Source organism: Natrix helvetica (assembly GCF_964273705.1).
Source record: "Natrix helvetica genome assembly, chromosome: 1".
Taxonomy (NCBI): Eukaryota; Metazoa; Chordata; class Lepidosauria; order Squamata; family Natricidae; genus Natrix; species Natrix helvetica.
Window position 1 is genome coordinate 358296565 of NC_138548.1, and position 23376 is coordinate 358319940.

The window sequence follows — 23376 nt, forward strand, 5'->3', positions numbered from 1 at the left end:
TTGCTTCTTGTTCTACCCTCAGGTGCCTTGGAGAATAGTTTGACTCCCTCTTCTTTGTGGCAACCCCTAAGATATTGGAACACTGCTATCATGTCTCCCCTAGTCCTTTTTTTCCACAGCACAGGGAGCTTGTAAAGGTTTGTGGAAATCCCCTTGAGGGACAAGGAAAACAGATGCTACTCAGGGAAATATCGAATAAAAGGGGGAGGAGTATGCAGCTGCATAACTGGCAAGGAAGGAATCTTAACAACAATGTGCATTGATGTATCAGACAGTTATTTATTGATTTATTCAATGCATATGCTCTCCATCTCACAGTGAGAAGTAACTTTAAGGAACGGCAGATTTGTACTTTCAGTCTTTTATTATAAAATATTTATTATATGTACAATTTTATTAATGCAGCCTTACCACAGATATGAATAATAGCAGTACAATAGCCTTACAAGAGTTAGCCTATCTGGCCACGATTCCTGTCTGGATACCTCTGAGATCTGAAAGCATATTGCTAAGCCCACTTTTGAGTAAATTATTTCAAGTTGGAGTGAGTTTCCCAAACAAGATCCCCAAACCCAAAGTAGTAGTAATTCCTTAGTAAATTTGAAGCACATCCCAATGTGGCAGATCTCTGTCGCCAATTCTTGCAATGATTGTCCTAACTTTATTTCATGCTCTGCAGTTTTTAAAAGTCCTGTTAAGTATATCTCCTTTTGGAGACGAGAGTTGAGTAGCAGAAGGTAGCAAGGAATGTGCCGCTGAATAGTCACGCTATCAATCACAGCCGCCGGTTAAAACAAGCAAACAAAAATAGTGCTAACAAAAATAGGATAAACATTCTCCAAAAACAAGCGATAAGTAGTCTTGAATTATATACACAGTCTATGATACAACACGTTGGTTTACAGATGCTCAATTCACGATTCACCATATAGACAGGTAACTAACATATAGAGTAGCCACCATTCAATATACAGTATTCAACCCCAATAACAAGCACGGAGAACATACCGGAACAACCAGGAACAAACAGTAGTAGTTCCTACTCCCTCTTATGGCTGGTTAAAGCAACAGCATCCAATCACATCTCACTTGAGCATTTAAAGCATCTACGAAAACAAATATGTATGTATGTATGTATGTATGTATGTATGTATGTATGTATGTATGTATGTTTTGGTAGATTTTCACGGGTGTAGGTATGCTGGTTTTGTTGTATTCGGGTCTTTTCCCGTGTAAGGTTGAGATTGTCTTTGCAACGTTTCGGCAGGATCTCACCTGCCATCTTCAAGCGTGGGCTTAAAATGTGGGCTTAAAATGGGAACGGAGCTGCCGTCTTTCTGTAAGTCTTGGTGGGAGGGGATGGGGTGCTGGCTTTGTTTCAGTAAGTGGAATCATTGGTTGTGTGGTTGTATCATGATTGGTAGATTGGTGATGATTGGTGCAGGCTGTGTGTGCATTGTTGTTTTGTATTGTAACGGCTTGGGTGCTGGGTGGTGTTCGTTTGTTGGCTAGGGCTGGTTTCCAGATGTTTGGTAGGCGGGAGGTATCATCACGTTTGTTCATGCTGTGGGGGTGTTTCTCTATTTCGATGGCTTCCATGATTATTCTCTTGTGGAGGTGTTCTGTTTTGGAGATTAACCTGGCTCCTTCAAAGTTGATTTCATGTCCTGTAGCTTTAAGGTGCTGGAAAAGGGAAGAAGTTTTTTCTTTTTTTCTTACTGCGTTTTTGTTTTCTATGATGCGTGCATTTATTCTCCTATTTGTTTGTCCTATGTATATAATCTGCCCAGCAATGTTTATATTTTCTCTGAAACCTTATCATTCCACAGAACAGAATTTGGCACCTTCCCAGGAGGAAAAATGTTTTGCATGTGTGTTTATAGGACTTCCCACAGTTGTGGTTCCTTTTCAGGGATCGTCATCTGAACATTCTTGCGTAGAATATGTATATGTTTCTATATGGGGAGGTTTTGGGGGGAGGAACCAGTGACACGAACGTTATTTTACACTGAGAAATGCTTTCTTAGTCCCATTAGTTATCTCTAGTCATCATCTCACACAGTATATCTGAATACAATTATTTTCATCAGATGTATTGATATGGCTTCTCCCATTTCTCCCAAAACCCACCTCTTCCAACTATCTGGCCTGGCTCAACCGTAATTTTCTCGTACTCCTCCTGACTGTCTGTTTTTTAACATTTTGAATTTGGACAGTACATGGGGTTTTGTAATTAGGGTATTTTAATGGTTTTTAATTGTCTATGTATTGTATCTGTTAACCTCCTCCGAACATGTGTGTCTTTGTACTTATGTATGTCATGGATTTATGTAAATGTTATATGTTTTTTACTCCATTGTACGCCGCCCCGAGTCCTTTTCGGAAAGGGAGCGGCTAATAAATTTAAATTATTATTATTATTATTATTATTTGTGGATCTTTCTATGGCAAGTAAGAGTGTATCTCCTTGGAAAGCTTTTTCCACACTCTACGCATTCATAGGTTTTTTTCCCCTTGCATGGATCATTTTATGGGATGCAAGAAGACATTTCTGCCTAAAGCCCTTTCCACACTCCATACATTGATATGGCTTCTCTCCTGTGTGGATCATCTTGTGGTTTTTAAGACCACTGTTTGAAGTAAAAGTCCTGCCACACTCCAAGCATTCATATGGTTTATCCCCTGTATGTCTCCTTTTATGGTCAGACAGATTACATTTCTTCGTAAAGCTTTTTCCACACTCCATACATTTATATGGCTTCTCTCCTGTGTGGATTCTTTTATGGGAGGTGAGAGCACAATTATGCCTAAAGCCCTTTCCACACTCTATACATTGATATGGCTTCTCTCCTGTATGGATCATCTTGTGGTTTTTAAGACTACTGTTCAAAGTAAAAGACTTTCCACACTCCATACATTGATATGGTTTATCTCCTGTATGGCTCCTTTTATGGCAAAACAGATTACCCTTCTTCCTAAAGCTTTTTCCACACTCCATACATTTATATGGCTTCTCTCCTGTATGGATCAACTTGTGCTTTTTAAGATTACTGTTCGAAGTAAAAGTCTTTCCACACTCCATACATTCATAGGGTTTATTCCCTGTATGTCTCCTTTTATGGTCAGACAGATTACTATTCTTCCTAAAGGTTTTCCCACATTCCATACATTTATATGGCTTCTCTCCTGTGTGGATCCTTTTATGGGAAGTAAGATCACAATTCTGACTAAAGCCCTTTCCACATTCCATACATTTATATGGCTTCTCTCCTGTGTGGATCCTTTTATGGGAGGTGAGAGCACAATTCCGACTAAAGCCCTTTCCACATTCAACACATTCATATGGCTTCTCTGCCGTGTGAATCTTTTTATGGGTGGTGAAAGCACAATTCCACCTAAAACTCTTTCCACATTCAAGACATTTATATGGCTTCTCTCCTGTGTGGATCATATTGTGTTTTTTAAGACTACTGTTCAAAGTAAAGGTCCTTCCACACTCCATACATTCATAGGATTTATTCCCTTTATGGCATCTTTTATGGTAAAACAGATCACTATTCTTCCTAAAGCTTTTTCCACATTCCATACATTTAGGTGGCTTCTCTCCTGTGTGGATCCTTTTATGGGAAGTAAGATTACCGCTACAAGTAAAGCCCTTTCCACATTCCATACATTTATATGGCTTCTCTCCTGTGTGGATCCTCTTGTGGGAATTAAGATGACTGCTACGATTAAAGGCCTTTCCACAATCCATGCATTTATAAGGTCGTTCTCCTGTGTGATTCCTTTCATGGATTTTAAGAGAGTCATAACAACAGAAGGTCTTTCTGCATTCCATGCAAGTATATTGTTTGTCTTTTGAACGTGTTTTTTTATGGGAAGTGAGATCCTCTGATTTCTTGAAGCTCTTTTCACAATCCATACATTTATGTGGTATTTCTCCCGTATCGATGATTGGATGGCTAAGGAGACGATTCGTCAAAGGAAAGCTTTTTTTAATTTCACTTTGTGATCGGTTTGTTTCATCAATCTTTGTTTGCATCTGATCTGCAAAATTCCTGTTTGTCTCTGTCGGATGGACCGGTTGACATTGTTCCTTACGATTCTTATTCACTTGCACATAAGAACCTTGAAAGAGAAAAATGGAAAATGTAGCAAACTAGGAAAATGAACAAATCTGAAATTTAGTAAAAGAATCATCAATATATTTTGGCTAGAAACTGGGAGACTGTGGGGACAGGTAGTCTTAAACTTATAGCAGTTCAATTGGTGAACATACAAAGTTACAATGGGACTGAAAAAAGCGACTTAAGAACATTTTTCACACTTATGACCATTGGAACATGCCCCATAGAGATGTGATTTACATCCAAATGCTTGACAACTGGTTCATATTGATGACAGTTGGAGTATCCCAGGGTCGTGTGATCCCCTTTTGCGACCTTCTGACAAGCAAAGTCAATGGAGAAGCCAGATCCACTTAACAACCATGTTACTAACTTAAACTGCGGTGATTCACTTAAAAACTGTGGGGAGAAAGGTCGTAAAAAGCGGCAAAACTCGCTTAACAAATTTCTCACTTAGCAACATTAATTTTGTGCTCAATTGTGGTCATAACTCAAGGACTGCCTGCACCTGCTTTGCTTCTCCTGTGAAGTCCTTTCTCCTTTTTGTCTCTCCAATGGAAGGATTGTGATATATTATTTTTTCCTCCCCACCCTGCTCTGGCTGCTGTTGGCAGTGGGTGAAGAAGGGTTGAGCTAACACAGCGGTGTTGGAGGCCCAATAAAAGTTCTTGGGAGAGTCAACCATAAAAATAATAAAAAACCCAGCATGTAAAAGTCCCCCTCCGAATGGACATGCGCCGTTTTCCAAGATACCCCATTTTGTGGGATTGAATGACTGGCCCCAATTTGTGGGACTGAATGACCGGCGCCCGCCGGGCGCCCGCCTGGGGGGCCCCCGCTTGCGCCATGTCCATTGCCGCCGCCGCCGCCCCAGCGACGCTCCTCCCACCCGCGTGGCTCTCGCGCCTACAGGAGAGGAGAGCTGCGGCATCTCAGCGACCGCCTGGCCCTCTACACCGAGCGGGTCCGCACGATGGAGCTGGAGAACGACCGGCTGCTGCAGGGACTGAGAACTGTCCATATACTAGGGCAGACCTGATTTTACTGCGGGAGTCCCCCTTCTCGCAGGTTTGGCCCTCTGCCCTTAAGAGGGCCCACCTTGATGAGAGATACATTAATCCAGAGAGGTGGGCGAGGCGCAATCTTAGGGGGGTTTTTAGTTAAATGTTTTATTCGTTTTTTAGGGGGTTCCAGGGTGGGGGGAGGGGCTAGTCAGACTGAGGGAGGGACCAATGCCAAGCCGGCGGGTGAAGTTACTAAGGAAGTGAGCGGAGCCATTAAGGGGGGGGGGGGGAGTAGTGATATTCCAGAAGAGGGTCTTTTTATTCCAACGGTCGTGGGGAGGGGCAGGTGCGAGGGTAGCCAGAGATCTTATCGCCGGTTGGGAGACTGGGGCCGTGGTCGTTGGGTACGGCCGGTCATATGTCCCAACCCCTGCAATCTAGGTGGTCAGGCCCTACAGAGCCAGGGCCTGAGACTGATGCTATGCAATGCCAGGTCCGTTGTCAACAAAGCCCCCCTCATTAACGACTTGGTGTCGGAGGGGGAGCCGGACCTGGCAGGAATCACGGAGACCTGGCTGGGCCACGAGGGAGGTCTCCCTCTCGTGGAAATGTGCCCGCCAGGTTACCGCGCATTTCATCAGTCACAGGCACTAGGCAGGGGTGGTGGGGTAGCGGTCATTGTGAGAGAAGGTCTCGAGCCGAGAGAGACCACTGTGCCACAGATAACCGGTTGTGAGTCCCTATGTGTGAAATGGGGCCCAGGGGGACAGTTGGGCTTGCTGATTGTATACCTGGCTCCTCGCTATGCATCAGCAGCCCTGCCCGAGCTCCTCGAGGTAATCGCCGAGATGGCAGTTGAGACCCCCAGGCTGTTGGTCATGGGGGACTTTAACTTGCCATCGGTAGGGGAGACATCCGAGGTAGCTCGGGAGTTCATGGCTTCCATGACAGCCATGGATGGACCTGACCCAGGAAATTCAGGGCCCCACACACGAGGGAGGTCACACAATGGATCTTATCTTTGTCTCTGGCCGGTGGAGGAGTGATCTGGGAGTAGGGGATTTAGTTATTACACCCCTGTCATGGTCAGACCACTCACTTCTCCGGCTTGACTTCCCAGCCGCTACTCCCCATCGCGGGAAGGCGGAACCGGAATGTCCAAGATGGTTCCGCCCCAGACGCCTGATGGAACCTGATAGGTTCCAGACGGAGCTTGGGCCATTTCCTGTAGCCTTGACCCGCTCCCGGATGGAGGACCTAGTGGCTGCATGGAACAGTGCGGCCACCGGGGCCTTGGACCGGGTTGCGCCTTTGCGGCCTCTCTTGCGGCAGCGATCCACCCAGGCCCCTTGGTTTACCGAGGAGCTGAGGGTGATGAAGCGCCGCAAGAGACGCCTAGAGAGCAGATGGAGATCGTCACGCTCTGAATCTGACCCATCACAGGTGAGAGCCCATTTACGGACTTACCTTGTGGTGTTAAGAGTGACCAAGCATCAGTATTGTGCCACCCTTATTGCGTCCGCAGATAACCGCCCTGCCGCCCTGTTTGGGGTAACCCGCTCCCTCCTCCAACAGAGGCTGCGGGAAGCCCCTTTGCAGGGTAGAGCAGAGGAATTTGGGGAGTATCTGCAGGACAAAATCGCTCAGATTCGAAGCGAGTTGGTCTCTACTAGTGGTCTAGAGGGGACGTCGGAGGTGAGTCTTGAGGCTCCACTCTGGGAGGAGTTTGACTCTGTTACTTCCGACGATATGGACAGGCTGCGTAGGCGACTGCGAGCCACCACATGTTTACTGGACCTGTGTCCCTCCTGGCTTGTACTGGCATCCTGGGAGGTCGCACGAGGCTGGCTCCAGGAGTTAGTCAACGCTTCTTTGAGTGAGGGGTTCTTGCCGGCCGGCCTGAAAGAGGTGGTGGTGAGGCCCCTACTCAAGAAGCCTTCCCTGGGCCCAGCTGTGTTAGCCAACTACCGTCCCGTCTCCAACCTTTGCTTTCTGGCGAAGGTTGTAGAGAGTGTGGTGGCACAACAGTTTCCACGCCACCTGGAGGAAACTGATTATCTGGACCCGCGCCAGTCCAGTTTCCGGCCCGGCCACAGCACGGAGACGACATTGGTCGTGTTGGTGGATGATCTCTGGAGGGCCAGAGATGGGGGTTGCTCCTCCATCCTGGTCCTATTAGACCTCTCTGCGGCTTTTGATACCATCGACCATGGTATCCTATTGCATCGACTGGAGGGGCTGGGGGTGAGGGGCACCGTTCCGAGGTGGTTCTCCTCCTACCTCTCTGACCGAGTGTAATTTGTATTGACAGGGGAGCAGAGGTCGACCTCGAGGCCGCTCACTTGTGGGGTGCCACAAGGGTCGGTCCTCTCGCCTCTCCTGTTCAATGCATATATGAAGCCGCTGGGCGAGATCATTCGTGGGTTCAGGGTAGATTACCATCTGTACGCGGATGATACCCAGCTGTACATTTCTACCCCAAACCACCCCAACGATGCCGTCAAAGTGATGTCCCGGTGTCTGGAAGCCGTACGGATCTGGATGGGAAGTAACAGACTCAAGCTCAACCCGTCCAAGATGGAGTGGCTGTGGCTACCGGCACCCCGGTTCAACCAGCTGATTCCATCACTGGCCATTGGGGGCAAACATCTGGCCCCCGTGGATTGGGTACGCAATTTGGGCGTCCTCCTAGATGCCCGGCTGTCAATGGACGACCATGTGACAGCCGTGGCAAGGGGGGCATTTCACCAGGTTCGCCTGGTGCGCCAATTGCGTCCCCTATTGGACCGGAACGCCCTTCGCACAGTCACCCATGCGCTTGTGACGTCCCGGCTAGACTACTGTAACGCTCTCTACATGGGGCTCCCCTTGAGATGCACCCGAAGACTGCAGTTGGTTCAGAATGCGGCCGCGCGGGCAGTCTCGGGAGTCGCTAGATACTCCCACGTAACACCTCTCCTGCGCGGGCTGCACTGGCTACCTGTAGCTTTTCAGGTGCGTTTCAAGGTGCTGATTATCATCTTTAAATCGCTCCATGGCACAGGGCCTAGTTATTTGCGGGATCGTATCCTGCCCCACACATCCCTTCGGCCGATTCGCTCACACAGAGAGGGACTCCTCCGGGTGCCGTCCACTAGGCTGTGCCAGCGGGCGACGCCCAGGGGAAAGGCCTTCTCTGTGATGGGCCCGACCCTCTGGAATGACCTTCCCCCTGATATTAGAACAACCACGGACCTCCGCTCCTTCCATAAGAAGCTCAAAACCCACCTGTTTAATCTAGCCGGCTTGGCCTAATTCCAGCTCTCCCACCTCAGCCTGTATTTTTAAATTTTGGTCTTAGGCTAAGTTTTTAATTTTTATAAATTTGTACAGGGGTTTAAAGTTTAATTCGATTTTAACTATATTTATGATTATTTGTAAGGTTTTTAATTTGGTACCTGTACACTGCCCCGAGTCCCTTCGGGGAGAGGGGGCGGTCTAGAAATCAAATCAAATAAATAAATAAATAGTTCTGCCTTAAGCCTGAATGCTGGCTGAGTGACTTTGGGCCAGTCTCTCTCAGCCCAAACCATATCACAGCGTTGTTATTGTTGGAGGACAATAGGAAGAGGAAGGAGTTCTGGATGTGTCCACTGCCTTAACTTACTTGCAATGAAGGCAGGATATAATTAAAAAGTGATCTTTTTTATCAGAAATTTCTAAGCCCTCCACCCACCCATCCCTTCTCTATGTTACTGAGGACAGATGGGATCTTACCCAGGTAAGCCAGATTCCTGGAATTCTCCAGCATGACTTCCCCATGGAGAGCTTTTTGGGCAGGATCCAGCTGAGACCACTCCTCCTCTGAGAAATACACGGCCACTTCCTCAAAAGACACAACATCCTGAAAAAGGAAAAAAGTTTCCCTATTAACAGATAATCCCAAGCATAATTTGGCATAGTTTTCTTTCACCAATTCAAGGAGAGATTCAGAGAACAAAATGGGTTTTGTTTGAACAGAATGGACAGGTAGGTTAAGCCAGGTGTGAATTTTCAACGATCTGGTCTAAAATTTGTCTTGCTCTCAAAACAGCAATATTAGGAATTCAATATTATATAGAATAAAATGAATCTTACCTGAGGCAGAAATTCAGCCACTCTTTCAGCTCTATCACAAAGAGAAGGTGGTTCTAAAAATACGAAGGACAGATTTCTATTATCTATGAGACAGAAAATGGTAGAAGCAGACTGTTAAAAGAGAGAGAGATTCCGCTCAAGATGAACAAAACAATCTGATGGATGGATGTCCAAACTTCATATCCCATGGAAAGACCTTCTCTTACCTGGAGGGGTGTCCTGACGTTGACCTTCCTGGAAGCTCTCCCTGAATAGCAGCTTCTGACCGGATTGCGGTGAATCTTTGCACCTCTGGGGATACTCAGTGATAGCTTGCAAGGACTTGTGGAGAAGATGTGGCACGAGAAAGAAAGGAATAGTAGAGAGATAGAAATGAATTATCAATATTGAACACTCAGCCTAACAGGCACAATTGGTTAAGTTGGAAAGTCCATTGGTTAAGTTGGAAAGCCAGAATAGAATAATTGACCCAAATTCATCCTCTGGAAGAATAATAGAAGAAGAGATCTTAGTAGCTCATAATCCCAGAAAGTTCTGCCAGAGAGACATTGGCAAATTCAGAAAGATTCCCTTTAGAATTGCCAAGATTACTTTCTCATACCTGCAACTCTCCTTGCATCTTCTCAGTCTCCTGGGTCAGCAAGAAGCCTTCGGCCAGGGCCACCGCCTGGGAACTGGTCTCCACTCCACACTCCCGCACCCATTGCTCCATCTCTGGGGGAAGGACAGCCAGGAACTGCTCCAGGAGCACCAGGTCCAGCATCTGAGCCTTGGTGTGTCTTTCTGGCTGCAGCCACTGACGGCAAAGGTGGTGAAGCTGACTGCAAACTTCTCGGGGACTTTTCCCCTCCTGGAACTTCACTTTTCTGAAGTCACAACATTGGACCTCTGAACTGCTGGCTTCCTCTTCTTGGCTCTTCTGCCCAGGACTTGCCCCATTCTTCCCATCGCTCCAAGGCTGAGCAGCTGGATGGCCTTTTCCAGCTCCTGCATCTCCTGGGCTTTGTCCCTCCATCTTCTCTCTGGTCTCTAATCCAGCACCAAAATGGACCCATGCATCTCCCCAGATCTTCCTAATCACGAGAGGTCTGGCCAAAGCATCTAACGCCATTCAGCGCAATTCCTTCACAAGATACTTTGGTCTCCAGAGGAATCAGGAAAGATCTCCAGCCTTCAGAACTGAAATGGAAAACACAAGGATGTTCAACAGGGGTCAAATCTGAATACTGAGCATCCTCCTCCACAAATAACAAAAAACAAACAAAGGAAATTAATTTGAATCCACCAACTTCTGCAATGGATTTTTTTGGGGGGGAGGGGAATATTATTAGATATATTTATTTACGTTTCGGGAAAATCTGCTAACACTCTTCTGCCTCAACTTCTATCTAGGAATCAAAATATTGGATAATTGCATTTAATATGTTTCCGGTTGCTTTTTCCTAATTATTTATATCAAATAATTTCTGTTGCTGCCTACAATCATTTGCACAATCCAAATTTATGTCTCCAGTCACACACACACACAAATCATGCCAGAAGCCAGAATTAACAAGCCACCATCCAATGCATGGCCCTTCTTTTAACAGGTTCTTTGTTTGCCTGCAGGCAGAGACGCCAAAGAGAACGTGGGGAAAGGCAGGAAAGGAGGAAAGCGAGTTCCAGTCCTTACACGCTTTGCCCTCAACTCTTCACACACGGAACTGCAGCCTTGCATACAAAGGCAACCGGGGGGGGACTTTGGCCGGTGGCTTCTCTGGGCCCAGGAAAGGGGAGGCGAGGGAAAAACCCTTCTGGAAAAGGGCCGAGAAACCTGCAGGAAATTCTCCAGGAATCAAGACATTCTGCGTGTTTGGGGAAGGCAGCCTCTCCCTCTCCCCGCATGCAGAGGGTTGCCGGAGGAAACGGAGGGTCGATGGGTCCCCTCTTTCTGGCAACCCCGATTTCCTTCTTGGAGAAAACGCGGCAGGTGCGGGGCTGCCCTGCGTGTCCCTTTCTTCCACGGGGTGGCAGGGGAACATGGGACCTCGAACTCTCCCTCCCTCCCTCCCCCCTTTCCGCCCCTTGGAGCTTGAGAAAGCTTTGCGTGCTCCAGGCTCCCCTCCAGCGTCAGAGGAAACAGCCCCACTCACTCCCGAGTCACGCCTGGATCTCCACCCGAGAGAGAATCCCTTCCAGCCTCTCGGCCTCCTGGCTCAGCCGAAGCTTCTCAGCGGAGGGAAGAAGAATCGGACGCCGCAGAAAAAGCAGACACGCTCCCAGCCTTTTCCGGGAAGTTTTGAGTTCCCGAAAGAGCCAGGCGCATGCTCAGTTCCCTCCGGAAGGGGGCTGCCCCTCCCTTCCAAGCGCTGACGAGGGAGACCCCTGGTGGACTCTGTGCGCTACGTCAGGGCATCCTGCAAAGGCGCAGAAGACCATAGCAGGTTCCACGGGGGCCAAGGATGATGGGCATGGGAGTGGAAGGAAAGCGGCTCTCCACAAGTCTTGCCTTTCCAAATACGTGGCCATCATCTATGCAGTTTTACAACTTCCTCTTCTTAATGTCTGGGAACTGAACACAGAGGAAATCTTTGTTGAAGCTCCTTTTCTTGAAGATCAGAGTCAGAAACTGGCAAAATCCTTGGCTGATGCACCTCAGGAGATCCCCTCCTCCCACCTCCTCCTCCTCCTGTGCTGAAGGTGATCCAGGCAGGCTATGCGTGGGAAACCCTCCCTCTTCCCTCAGGCTCACAATTCTGGGAGTTGAAACTCAGAATACTCCAGGGGTCCAACAAGGTCAGCAGTCATCGTAAAGGGTTGCCTGACAAAGCGAATATCAAGCCAGCCATGCACAGAGAGTCCTCGACTGGCAATAATTCAGTGACCCTTCAAAATCACTATGAAAAAAAAAAGGATTCATGACCATTTTTCACACTTACGGAGGTTGCACCATCCCCATGGTCCTGTGGTCAAAATTCGGATGCTTGGCAACTGAGTCATGTTTATGAAGTTACAGTGTCCCAGGGTCGTGAAATGGGGCACTTAATAACTTTGTCGTTTAGCAATAAAAATTTTGGGCTCAATTCTGGTCGTAAGTAGAGGACCACATCTATTCCTTTTCTCTGGAGCCTGCAAAAGAAGGGCATGGCCACAGAACACAGACAGAAAGTTGGCCTTGCTGGGGAGGTTGCTGACATAAGAGAAGGGACAGAAAAAGTTGTTCTGGGTGAAACAAAGGGTCTCATGGTTAAGTTATGTGGTTTGGGGGGGAATTATCCTTTTAAGTGTTCATGGCATCTACTGGAACCAGTTAAGGTAACATTGCTGTCTTTTGTGCTTTCTGAGATGCCCCCCAAAAACAAGAAACATCTACAACAGGGGTGTCAAACTCAAAGCCCACAGGCCACATCCAGCCCTAGGGTGCTTAAATCCAGCCAGTGGGGCCGGCCTGGAAATATGAAAGGACTGGCCCACGGTGCCTCTGGCGGCTAAAACAGGCTGCGTCCGCTAACCACACCTCATTTTCACCTTCCATGGCCTCCTGCAGCACTCTACTGGCCAAAAAGAGCCCACCAATGAGCCCAAAATGGGCCAAAACAGAAAAAATGGGCTGTTTTGATCCCCAAACAGCCAAAAATGCCCTGAAAAATGGCCCAAAAAGTGGGCCCAAAACGGGATGAAACACAGGTCGAAAACTGGTTGAACAACGGGCCAAAACAGGTGAAGAATGGGCCAAAATGCCCCCAAAGCGAGTCCAAAACAGGCCGAAAATGGCCCAACAAAGGCCCCAAAATTGTCAGAAATGCCAGGCCCAAAACAGGCTGAAAAAAGGCCCAAAACAGGCCGAACAACGGGGCAATAAATGGAGTTCAATGATGGCTGAAAAATGAGCTGAAAACAGGCCCAAATCCATCTGAAAAATGGACCAAAAATAGGCTTGAAAAAAGGACCAAAACAGGCCGAACAATGGGCCCAAAATGGCTGAAAAATTGGCTGAAAAACGGCAAAACCACCAAGCTCAGAGTCCACAAAGGACCCTTCATCTCAACCCTGAGCTACAAATATTCTCCCATATATATTCTCTATGCCATGTAGTCCATCTAGGTTCTTCTTGAATGTTTGGCCAGTCAGTCATTTTCCTCTAGAAGAACCTTCCTTGGTAGCTACTGCCTTTGGACAAAGCTAGTAGGTTGAAAGGTATAGATATTTCCACAGCACAGGGAGCTTGTAAAGGTTTGTGGAAATCCCCTTGAGGGACAAGGAAAATACATGCTACTTAGTGCAATGTCAAATAAAAGATGGAATCGGCAGTTGCATAACTGGCAAGGAAGGAATCTTAAAAACAATGATCATTGATGTATCAGACTGTTATTTATTTATTTATTTATTTATTCATTCATTCATTCATTCATTCATTCATTCATTCATTCATTCAATGCATATACCCTCCATCTCACAGTTTGAAGCAACTTTAAGCAACGACACTTAATGATAGTCATAAGATTGTACAAATAAGCAATCAGAAACAATCAGTATCAATAGTAAGGATACAAGCAAGTATCTTGTACAATTACATAAGGACACACACCATTAGCGAAAGATTGCCCAATTCCTTTTTCTTTAGAAATGGCTGGAAATGTTGCAGAAAATCAAAGGACCCAACACCTCGAGATCAAGAAAAGCTTTATTTTGGCCAAAAGGCTCAGATGGTGTTAAAGTAGAATAAAATATGGATTAAAATATAAGAATGAAGACGTGGCATAGAAAGGGACAGTTGGAAGCCAGTTTCAAAATATAAGGAAATGTCATCAACCTTCTACCGCAACATGTTCCAGTAAAAGTCCCTATGTCAAAAGTCGAAAACCACAAGGTTCAAATAAAGTTCGTTAACTCTGCTATTGTATTGTATTGTATCTTCACTGGTCACTCTGCAGATGACATTAGGGGAAAAAGGGGGGTCAGGAAAGGCATCTCTGAACTTGTGGAATGAGCATACAAGGGCTCAAAACCTCAGAGAGGAAAGGAACTTCAAAAGGCAAGAGGAAACACATTTTTTTCTCGCCAAGGCTCTTAGATAGAGTGGGAGGCAAGGGGACCTGCCAGAAGAATTGTCGAGGAGGTTGTTGCGGGGATCGGTAGTTAGAGGCACACATGCTGTTGTTAATCAGGTTGCTGCAGCCTGTCTCTGTTGTGACAAAACAACCCAAAGACAGGATGGAAACTTCCTTTGGAAGTCCTTCTACAGGGCTCCCAGGTGCTGTGTGGCAAATAGATGTCCCCACAATTTTCCCAGAAAGTGAGATTTAGAGATCTCTTGCTTTTGTGTGTACTAAAAGACATCAGATGAATCAAGAGCCCCACCCAGATGCAAACGGTGTGTTAATTAAAGTCTCCATATATCTGGATCTTTAAAAATTAGAGATCCAAAATAGAAACGGAACACCCAGGGCAGAAACAGGTATTAACAATCTAGTGCTTAAGGAGATAGAGCAACGGGCATAACTTCGAGCAAAAGTAAGAAATTTAGCAGGTCATAAAAAGGTAAAGCCTATTGAATAGGAAGATCTAGGTAATTGGACTTGATTAATTTGATGTAATTCTTAGGTGTGTATCTATACTAATAACATGTAGAATTGAATGATGTTCAATTGATTTTGATATGTTTGACCAGCGGGCAAAATAAGTAAGCTTCTCAGCTTGGACTTGAAGTTGTGGGGAACGGTAGGATTTAAACTGCTCTCTAAGTTTTCCCATGCTTGGAGAATGACCCACATGTTTCCCAAGGAAAGAAAATTGGAGATTTAAAGGGACAGAACCTCCCCCAAGTCTGAAAGTGTTGTTTCAGGATATTTGTGCATGTAGGTCTGTGTGGATTGAATAAAATGGAAATTGCATGAAAGGTCTTTGTGAAAAGTAAAAGAGAGAAAGAGAGATGACAGGATGCAAATTAAAGCTGAATTGCTGACAGTTGCATTGTCAAATAATTCCAAAGTCCAAAGCAGAGGTCAATGTAATTGGTGTAAAAAAAAAAGGCCACTGGCTACAAGAATGTCCCAAGACATGCTTGAATGCCCAGTTCATCTTTTGGGTCATGATATCCTATGCAAAATGGGAGCTACACTGTCCTTTGAGGAAGATAAAATGGCTCTAATGATGAGGCACTCCCCCAGATGAGATATGGCAATGGTGGTTCAAGAATCCACCAGGCCATGCGTATCATCATGCACCAATAATTATACAAGTAAAGCCTTTAGCCATGCCTGTTTGCCTATGCCTTCTTCACCATCTCAATACACAGGGACAGTCAAAAACTGTTTGCGTTCGAATGGGAGGATCCCTTAACAGGTGGTAAGAGGCAATACGCTTGGACTAGGCTTCCCCAAGGTTTTAAAAACTCACCTACCCTTTTTGGTGAAGCCTTGGCCTCCGACTTGGAAAATTTCCAGCCTTGTGAAAACGGAGATGTGCTACTCCAATACGTAGACGATATCTTAGTGACAGAACAGACAAAGGAAACTTGTTGGAAAAATACCAACCAATTACTCCATCTGTTAATGGTCAAGGGATATCGTGCCTCAAGGAAAAAGGCACAGTTAGTAAAAACCCAAGTTAAATACTTGGGATATTTCATAAGTCAGGGACAAAGAGCAATAGGCCACGAGCGAAAGGAGGCTATTTGCCAAATTCCGGAACCAACAAACAGGAAAGAGTAGCGAGGATTTTTAGGTGCAGCCGGATATTGCAGAATCTGGATTCCAAATTTCGCTCTTTTGGCCAAACCTTTGTATATCTCCACAAAGGGGGGTGAAAAGGAACCCTTCATTTGGGGGCTGGAACAAAAACGGGCATTTGAAACCCTAAAAGCAAAATTATCTCAAGCTCCGGTAATGGGGCTCCCCAATTTGGAAAAACCTTTTAATCTTTTTGTGGATTCAAAAGGCAACACTGCTCTGGGAGTCCTGACACAGGAAAAAGGAAGCTGGCAGCAACCAGTGGCTTATCTATCCAAACAACTGGACTATGTTGCAAAGGGCTGGCCACATTGCCTAAAACTTCTAGCCGCCACTGCCCTCCTAATGGAGGAAGCTAATAAATTAACTTTCGGACAGCCCACCACTATCTATACCAGCCATGCAATTCAAGGAATTTTAGAAACAAAGGGACATTTGTGGTTAACAAACCCTAGAATTTACAAATATCAGGCACTCCTGACTCAAAATCCACAAGTGACCTTGAAGCAAGCAAATGCCCTAAACCCTGCCACCCTTTTGCCAATACCAGGACCCGAAATTGAGAGTCGGTTTTCATGCAGACAAGACTTAACAGACATGCTGTTGAAATATGCAGACTATGACTTGTTCACTGATGGATCAAGCTTCATTACTATGGGAGAACATTATGCAGGCTATGCCCAAATCTTTGAGAGTGGACCTCTCCCAAAAGGCACCAGTGCCCAAGTAGCAGAATTATGGGCTTTAATCCGTGCATTAGAGAGGACAAATAATGAAAGGGTGAACATCTGAACTGACTCTGTATGCCTTCCTTACTTTGCATATCAATACTGCTGATTATAGGGAAAGAGGTCTTTTAAGTGCCTCAGAAAAAAATTAAGCAAATGTGTGAATTGCACTGTTAAGGAAAAGATAAGGTGTGTTTTGATGCCTTACCCTTAGCTCTCTGCTCTGTGAGATGTACTCCATGTAAAGAACTTAATTTATCTCCTTTTGAAATGATGTTTGGACGGCCACCAGTTATAAGCCATAATTTGAAAAATCATATAAGGGACCTAGGACAGCTGGGGTCCTCATGGGTGAATCAAATGGTGGGAGAATTGAATAAGGAAATACAAGTAATCCAATAGTATTGTGTCTCCCTTACCCCCACCATTTTTAACAACTTCCAGTCATAATATTCAGATAGGGGACAGAGTGTGGTAAAACACTGGAAAGGGAAGAATTTGAAATCTAGATGGAAGGGCCCATATACCATGGTCATGTGTTCTCCACTTGCAGTAAAAGTGTTGGAATCCAAGTTTTGGATTCACTGGACTCGAGTTAAGCCAGCTGCTGATGAGTATTGGGAGGCAGACCAGGAAGAAGCCTGTCCTCTAGTGATATGCTTAAAGAAATGCCTCCTATAAGCTTCCCTACCGGTAACGGGTAAGCTCTTACGGGGCAGAAGAAGCCCTACTGAAACCACAACTGGAAGCTGGTTTCTCGACGTAAGGCTGAAGATTTGGAGGAGGAAGACAACGTTCCATTTATTAGATATAAGATGTATTAGAAAGGTTGAGCACCTGTCAGGAAATGGCACGCCAAGTATTCATAGTCATAACTGTACTATCTCTCGCTTTAGTGAATGTACTTATTTGTTGTATTGCATATTCATCCCTCAGGAATTGTCCCCTCCAGAGGAAGACAGGTGCTGAGGCTAAGATCATTAATTGTAATCAAGAGGAAAACGAATCATCTGATGACACTTATGTTTGAGGAACCGTGGGAATGGGTTCTTTGCAGTGTAATAGGCGGTTTCGGATTGTGGGTGATATGTTTAGCAAATAAGATTTGGTTTTGTGGATTGCCCAAAGCTGATATTGCCATTCCTTAAACTATATATAACCCCTCCCTGATGCGGTGATTCAGTAGGATAAAAGAATTGTGTTAGGAGAAGTTTTGTGTGAGGGACAATTATGAGCCTTTTGTGGCTCTGGCTGTTATTGGCAATGAGCTTGTTAAGTGATAACGTCTTGAATGTTGCAAAAATACCCGAGCAACCCCCCTTGCTCTTGAAGAAAGATCCGTGGATGCTATAAATCCCGAAGAACAGGATGTGATACAGGTCTGCTTCCACCAACGATGCGTCATTTATGCTTGGGGACAGAACCGTAAGCCAATCCCAACACCTAAAGTCAATTATTTGACAAACCCTGTAAGAAAAAGGGCAAAGCATAGGGAAAATAGACCCCTGCAACAATTGAGAAAAGGGGACTATAAAGAGTGCTGGAGTTAGGTCAAAGCTTAATCAATCAGTCTGATCCTGCCCTGGGTCAAAAAAAAAATACTGGTTGTGTCTGTCTGCTGGATCTTTACCTTATCATGCTGTTTCAGTTGAGCAAGATCTTTGAAAACAACAACAACAACAAAGCTAAGATAGTCCTTGTGCATCAAACGATATCAGGGACCTGGCATTCCTGTGGGGTCACTATCAGAGGAACAATGCCCATCTGAAATGTATCTTGCCCCCAGGAAAACCCTTGTAGATGTGAAATTGACTCACAGCATGTCTCCCTCTGCTCACAAGCTCTTCCAACAGAGGGTCACTTTCTCGCTCCCACCTCCACTTGTTTTTAATCGATGGGAGGGGAATCTGACCACTGGAAGCTGCCCCAGGCCATTCCAACCGCCCCGATTGCCCGTTTGGCTCTCAATACAGTCCACTACAGGAGTCTGTGTTTACTTCCCCCCTGGAAATGCAAGTTCCCAATATCTCTTTGAAGGACCAGTCCTCAGGAATAAGCTAATGGACCCTAATCAAGAAGTTCCATTTCGGGCCCTGTCTGGTATGTTCCTAGCAGGAACCTTACAGGTCTGGACTAATGAAAAGAACCTCCGAGCCCATGCCTTTTCTATGAACATAGGAGTGCGTGTAAGGGAAAATGGAGTCTTCTTATGTGAGAAAAGCTTGCTGTTTCCATATGAATAGATCAGGGAAAGTCTGGAGGATGGTCCAAGAACTACGAGTTTGAGCTTCCTCTATTGGTCAAAAAGTACAAGGAACAGATGTGTGGTTCTCTTGGCTACCGGGATGGATCAAGCAAATGCTATTTCTTTTATTATGTGGAATCGCAAGTTTAGCCTTCCTCCCTTGCATAATACCCTTGCTTAAACAACTCGTTATGAGGTCTGTAAAGGAAACACAGGGTGAAAAGGAGTCAATGTTAAATAGAAAGCCTAATTCCACACACCCTCAAGGAAGTTATTTCTACCTTTTGAATTGATTTTCTACTTTTCTGAATTGAAGGTGAGATCAATGCCAGCCACCAAGAGTGGGGTTCTTTTTCTCACACTGAAAACTCCATCCAGGATGACATATTTGGTTATGATGCCATGTGAAGGGAGAGAAGAGAGGTTTGTATTGCAAAAATCAACAAAGGGAACAACAAAGATTTTGTAGCAATTGACAAGGTGGACAGTACTACAATGTTGCTATTCCTAAACGGAAAAACAGTTTTACTTATCTTCATTAACTTCATATGCCGCCCATCTCACTCCACAAAGTGACTATGGGCACTTCTGTTGACATCGGACACATTCAATTTTGCCAACTTCTCCAGATCATTGCAAAGTTCTAGAGGACTGAAATTTCCATAATGAGGAATACACATTAGCTTATACAGGTGAAACTCGAAAAATTAGAATATTGTGCAAAAGTTCATTTATTTTAGTAATGCAACTTAAAAGGTAGAACTAATATATGAGATAAGACTCATTACAAGCAAAGCAAGATAGTTCAAGCCGTAATTTGTCATAATTGTGATGATTATGGCGTACAGCTCATGAAAACCCCAAATCCACCATCTCAGAAAATTAGAATATTACATGCAATCAATAAAACAAGGATTGTACATAGAACAATATCGGACCTCTGAAAAGTATAAGCATGCATATGTACTCAGTACTTGGTTTGGGCCCCTTTTGCAGCAATTATCTGACAGTGTGACATATGTCGCTACAATGGAGTTGGGTCATTTGCAACCTGTTGTGGGTCATTCAACCTGTTGTGGGAACCCAGCCCAGGGTCATTGTACAATGTTATTATTCCTAAACAGAAAAACATTTTTATTTATCTTCATTAACTTTATATGCCACCCATCTCACTCCACAAAGTGACTGTGGGCACTTCTGATGACATCGGGCACGTTCAGTTTTGCCAACTTCTCCAGATTGTTGCAAAGTTCTAGAGGACTGAAATTTCCATAATGGGGAATACACATTAGCTTATAAGTCCAAAGAGAATTGAAGTTCCATAAAACGACATAGAGTTTAGTCTGTCTCTTTCTCTCTCTTTCTGCATAATTAGATTCATGAGAATGAAAGTGACTTCCATGTGCTGACATTGCAAACAATCAAACAAGAAGGGAGACCTTTGGTTTATTGATTTACCAAAATACCCTAATAAAATAATATGAAATTAAGAAAAACTACTTCGGAAAATAACTTCGGTTTCTGACAGACAGAGGTCCCAGGAGAAGCGGCTCTTGGATGTTTAGATCCTCATATTAACAAACCAAGAAAATTTATTTGGTCAAAGGCCTATTATTATTATGTGGGAAACTTGTCACATATATATAGCAATGTATCCTGTGTGGAAAAAGCCTCAGAAGAATTCTTCTCACAAAATAAGCCAGGATTTTGAGTCTCCACAAAGATTTCCTCGATGTTGGCAAGACCACAGATGGTTCTTAGACATTAAAAAGAGGGAAATCTAAAAACTGCCGCCTGCTGGAGACGACAGGGCCTTTCTAGACAGGCAATGTTAGAGGGACACTTTTCTTCTAGTCCAATGCCCATCATCCGAGTCCCACATGGAATATGATGCTCTCCATGTCCTCTGGCATCGCTCGGCGGATCCTCCAGGGGGCGCCCTCGGTAGCGTTGGAAGAGCCGGGCAGCGCCCACCCCCCGCTTTGGAAGAAAACTGAGCATGCGCCCTTTTCCTTCCCCGTCACAAGCGTTCTCCGGGCCATTCCCCCCCCCTCCCCCCGAAAAGGGCTGGGAGCGCATCTGACTTTTCTATCGTGTCCGATCCGGTTCCTCTTCGCTCTGAGCCTTAAGGTGAGTTTTTTCCAGAAGTCCAAGAGTTTGCATGGAAATCTTACACGGATGGAGGTCGGCTTTGCAAAACTAACTTCTACTTTCAGATCAGTCTTGACTCCTGGACAATTTCCTGCATATTTGGTGCCCCCCTTTTTAAGAAGCGGGTTCCCTCTCCTCTTTCCTAGGCTGAGAGAAGCGACCTGCCGAAGTCGCTGCTGCTGCCTTTGCATGCAAGGCTGCAACTCCTCGTGCAAGGAATTGGATATAAATTGTGCAAGGACTGGAACTCGGTTTCCTGGTTTCCAGGAAAAGTTTGGGCCAGGAGATTGATGGGGTTCTCATCTCAATTGTTTGCGAACTGTGCGAAGTAAGAATTATCCCTGTAAAAGATAGAGCAGTGGTAAGGGCATGTTTATCCGGGGAGAGGGGGCGGTCTAGAAATTTAATAAATTATTATTAATTATTATTATCCTCCAGACACTTTATTGGAATATTAAGTAAGACATTATGTAAGAATGTTCTCAGTAGTTACAATAAGAAGTTTGTTTCGCACAACTGGTTAACAATAGCTGGGAGGTTAGGCTGCCTGTTGGCTTCCTTTATGTAATGCTGACTATAGGGGCAGCTGCCCAACAGGATGGAGAATATGTCAAAGGGGATGGAGATTGCTTGAAATGAGTAAAAAGGATAGGATGGAAGTTACGGGAAGAGGACCCTTACATAACCAGAATTTAGCCAATAGGATGAGTGCGCAATAACAAGGCCAAGCTTCTGAAAATGTGCATAACTGTCATGTATTTCAATGGAAGATGTCCTCCTTGGCTCCGTCATATGAGCATGGAGGTCCCTTTTGCAAAAGATAATAAATGGCTCTATATTATTGTTCAGCTGTCTCTTGGTAATTTCATACCAAAAGGGTTAATCCCTAGGGGTTATTCTGACATGAAGAAAGAGATTTATGATTCCGGTTGTGTAGAAGGGACATAATAAAAATAGAACAAGTACACTATATTGCCAAAAGTATTCGCTCACCTGCCTGTTCAGGTGCAATTCAAGTTTCCTGGTTATTGCCTTTAAAGCTTTAGATACCACAGAACTGAGCTTCTTGCAGGACTCCCTGCTCCCCTCAACCTCTGCCTGCCCCTTGCATTCCCATATGGCCATGCCGCATGCTGCAGATCTCTGCTGACTGATGTCTAATGGATGTTGTTACAAATTCTCTACCCAATACCCATATTAATACAGAACAGATACATGAAAATCAATCTAATAAAACCCAGACTAACTATAATTAGCGCAAAGAATAAGGAAAAAAGTCATTGATTTGGAGAAGTCACGTTATAACTGATATGCACATGTAGGATAATAAAAAATGAAAGAAGCGTGGAGTAGACTAAGGAAATATCTAGCCACATTATGGGCACTAATGCAGTGTCAGTGACTCAACAATGAATCCAAAGGGGAAACAAATACTAACAGCAATTCAGTCGGGAAGACATAATCACAGGTTAAATACTGTAAGTTCATATGCGAGTAAAGGCAGGTGAGCGAATACTTTTGGCAATATAGTGTATAATTAATGGGGCATTATAATAGAATCAGTAGAATTAGTTTAACTGCTCTTTTGCTTATATAAGAATTGCTTGGCTTATGCCAGTAATAGAATTAAGCACCACTTCTGCTTTTTTTCTGTACCACCCTGTGCCTGGTGCATGTCTCAAACAAGAAGCAAGGTCTATCCCTGGCTGGGCAAATACCTCTGTGGCTAAGCCCCCAGCCCCCCGGAAGTCAGTCTTCCCAATAAGATACCCCCTCCTTACAGATTTTGCTGGATTTATTTTTCTTTCTTTTTCTTTTTGGGGGGGAGGAGGAGGAAGAGGTTGCTCAGTATTCAGATTTGTCACCTCACCATATTGAACATGGTATGTTTTGCATTTCAGATATATAAGTTGCAAATCTTTCCTGGTTCCCCTGAGTCCAAAGTGTTTTGGGGGGAAAGACAGCTGAATGGCCTTTAGGTGATCTGGCCTCTTCTGATGAGTACTACTTGGGGAGACACTTCTGGATTAGAGACCAGAGAGAAGATGGAGGGACAAAGCCCAGGAGATGCAGGAGCTGGAAAAGGCCGTTCAGCTGCTCAGCCTTGGAGCTGTGGGAAGAATGGGGGAAGTCCTGGGCAGAAGAGCCAAGAAGAGGAAGCCAACAATTCAGAGGTTCAATGTTGTGACTTCAAAAAAGTGCAGTTCCAGGAGGGGAAAAGTCCCCGAGATGTTTGCAGTCAGCTTCACCGCCTTTGCCGTCAGTGGCTGCAGCCGGAAAGACACACCAAGGCTC

The 23376-nt window shown here is 45.1% G+C and overlaps 2 protein-coding genes across 4 annotated transcripts in view; one reads left to right on the forward strand and one right to left on the reverse strand.

The window, feature by feature from the left end:
• LOC309397387 (uncharacterized protein) overlaps positions 1 to 23376 on the forward strand; it is a 275961-nt gene that overhangs the window by 246790 nt on the left and 5795 nt on the right. The gene's annotated exons all lie outside the window — the stretch shown is intronic.
• LOC309397409 (zinc finger protein 202-like) lies at positions 37 to 11576 on the reverse strand. Of its 3 annotated transcripts, none has more exons than XM_081963413.1 (6): positions 11380 to 11576; positions 9849 to 10426; positions 9454 to 9568; positions 9248 to 9330; positions 8888 to 9014; positions 37 to 1683 (listed from the first exon to the last, which is right to left on the reverse strand). In XM_081963413.1, the coding sequence occupies exons 2-6, from the start codon at positions 10356 to 10358 to the stop codon at positions 1676 to 1678; spliced, it is 843 nt and encodes a 280-aa protein (XP_081819539.1). In that variant the 5' UTR covers positions 10359 to 10426; positions 11380 to 11576; the 3' UTR covers positions 37 to 1675. The 3 variants fall into 3 exon arrangements, with proteins under 3 accessions (XP_081819539.1, XP_081819538.1, XP_081819537.1); XM_081963412.1 differs by lacking the exon at positions 37 to 1683 and adding an exon at positions 2151 to 4128 and having other exon boundaries at positions 9248 to 9300; positions 11380 to 11567; XM_081963411.1 differs by lacking the exon at positions 37 to 1683 and adding an exon at positions 2151 to 4128 and having other exon boundaries at positions 11380 to 11567.

Excerpts from the sequence above, each read along its gene's own strand:
- LOC309397409 (XM_081963411.1), bottom strand. The coding sequence starts at position 10,358 with ATGGCGTTAGATGCTTTGGCCAGACCTCTCGTGATTAGGAAGATCTGG. Across the intron at positions 9,569-9,848 it reads AGATGCAAGGAGAGTTGCAG|TCCTTGCAAGCTATCACTGA; the intron begins GTATGAGAAAGT and ends CTTCTCCACAAG. Across the intron at positions 9,331-9,453 it reads ACGTCAGGACACCCCTCCAG|ATAATAGAAATCTGTCCTTC; the intron begins GTAAGAGAAGGT and ends TCTGTCTCATAG.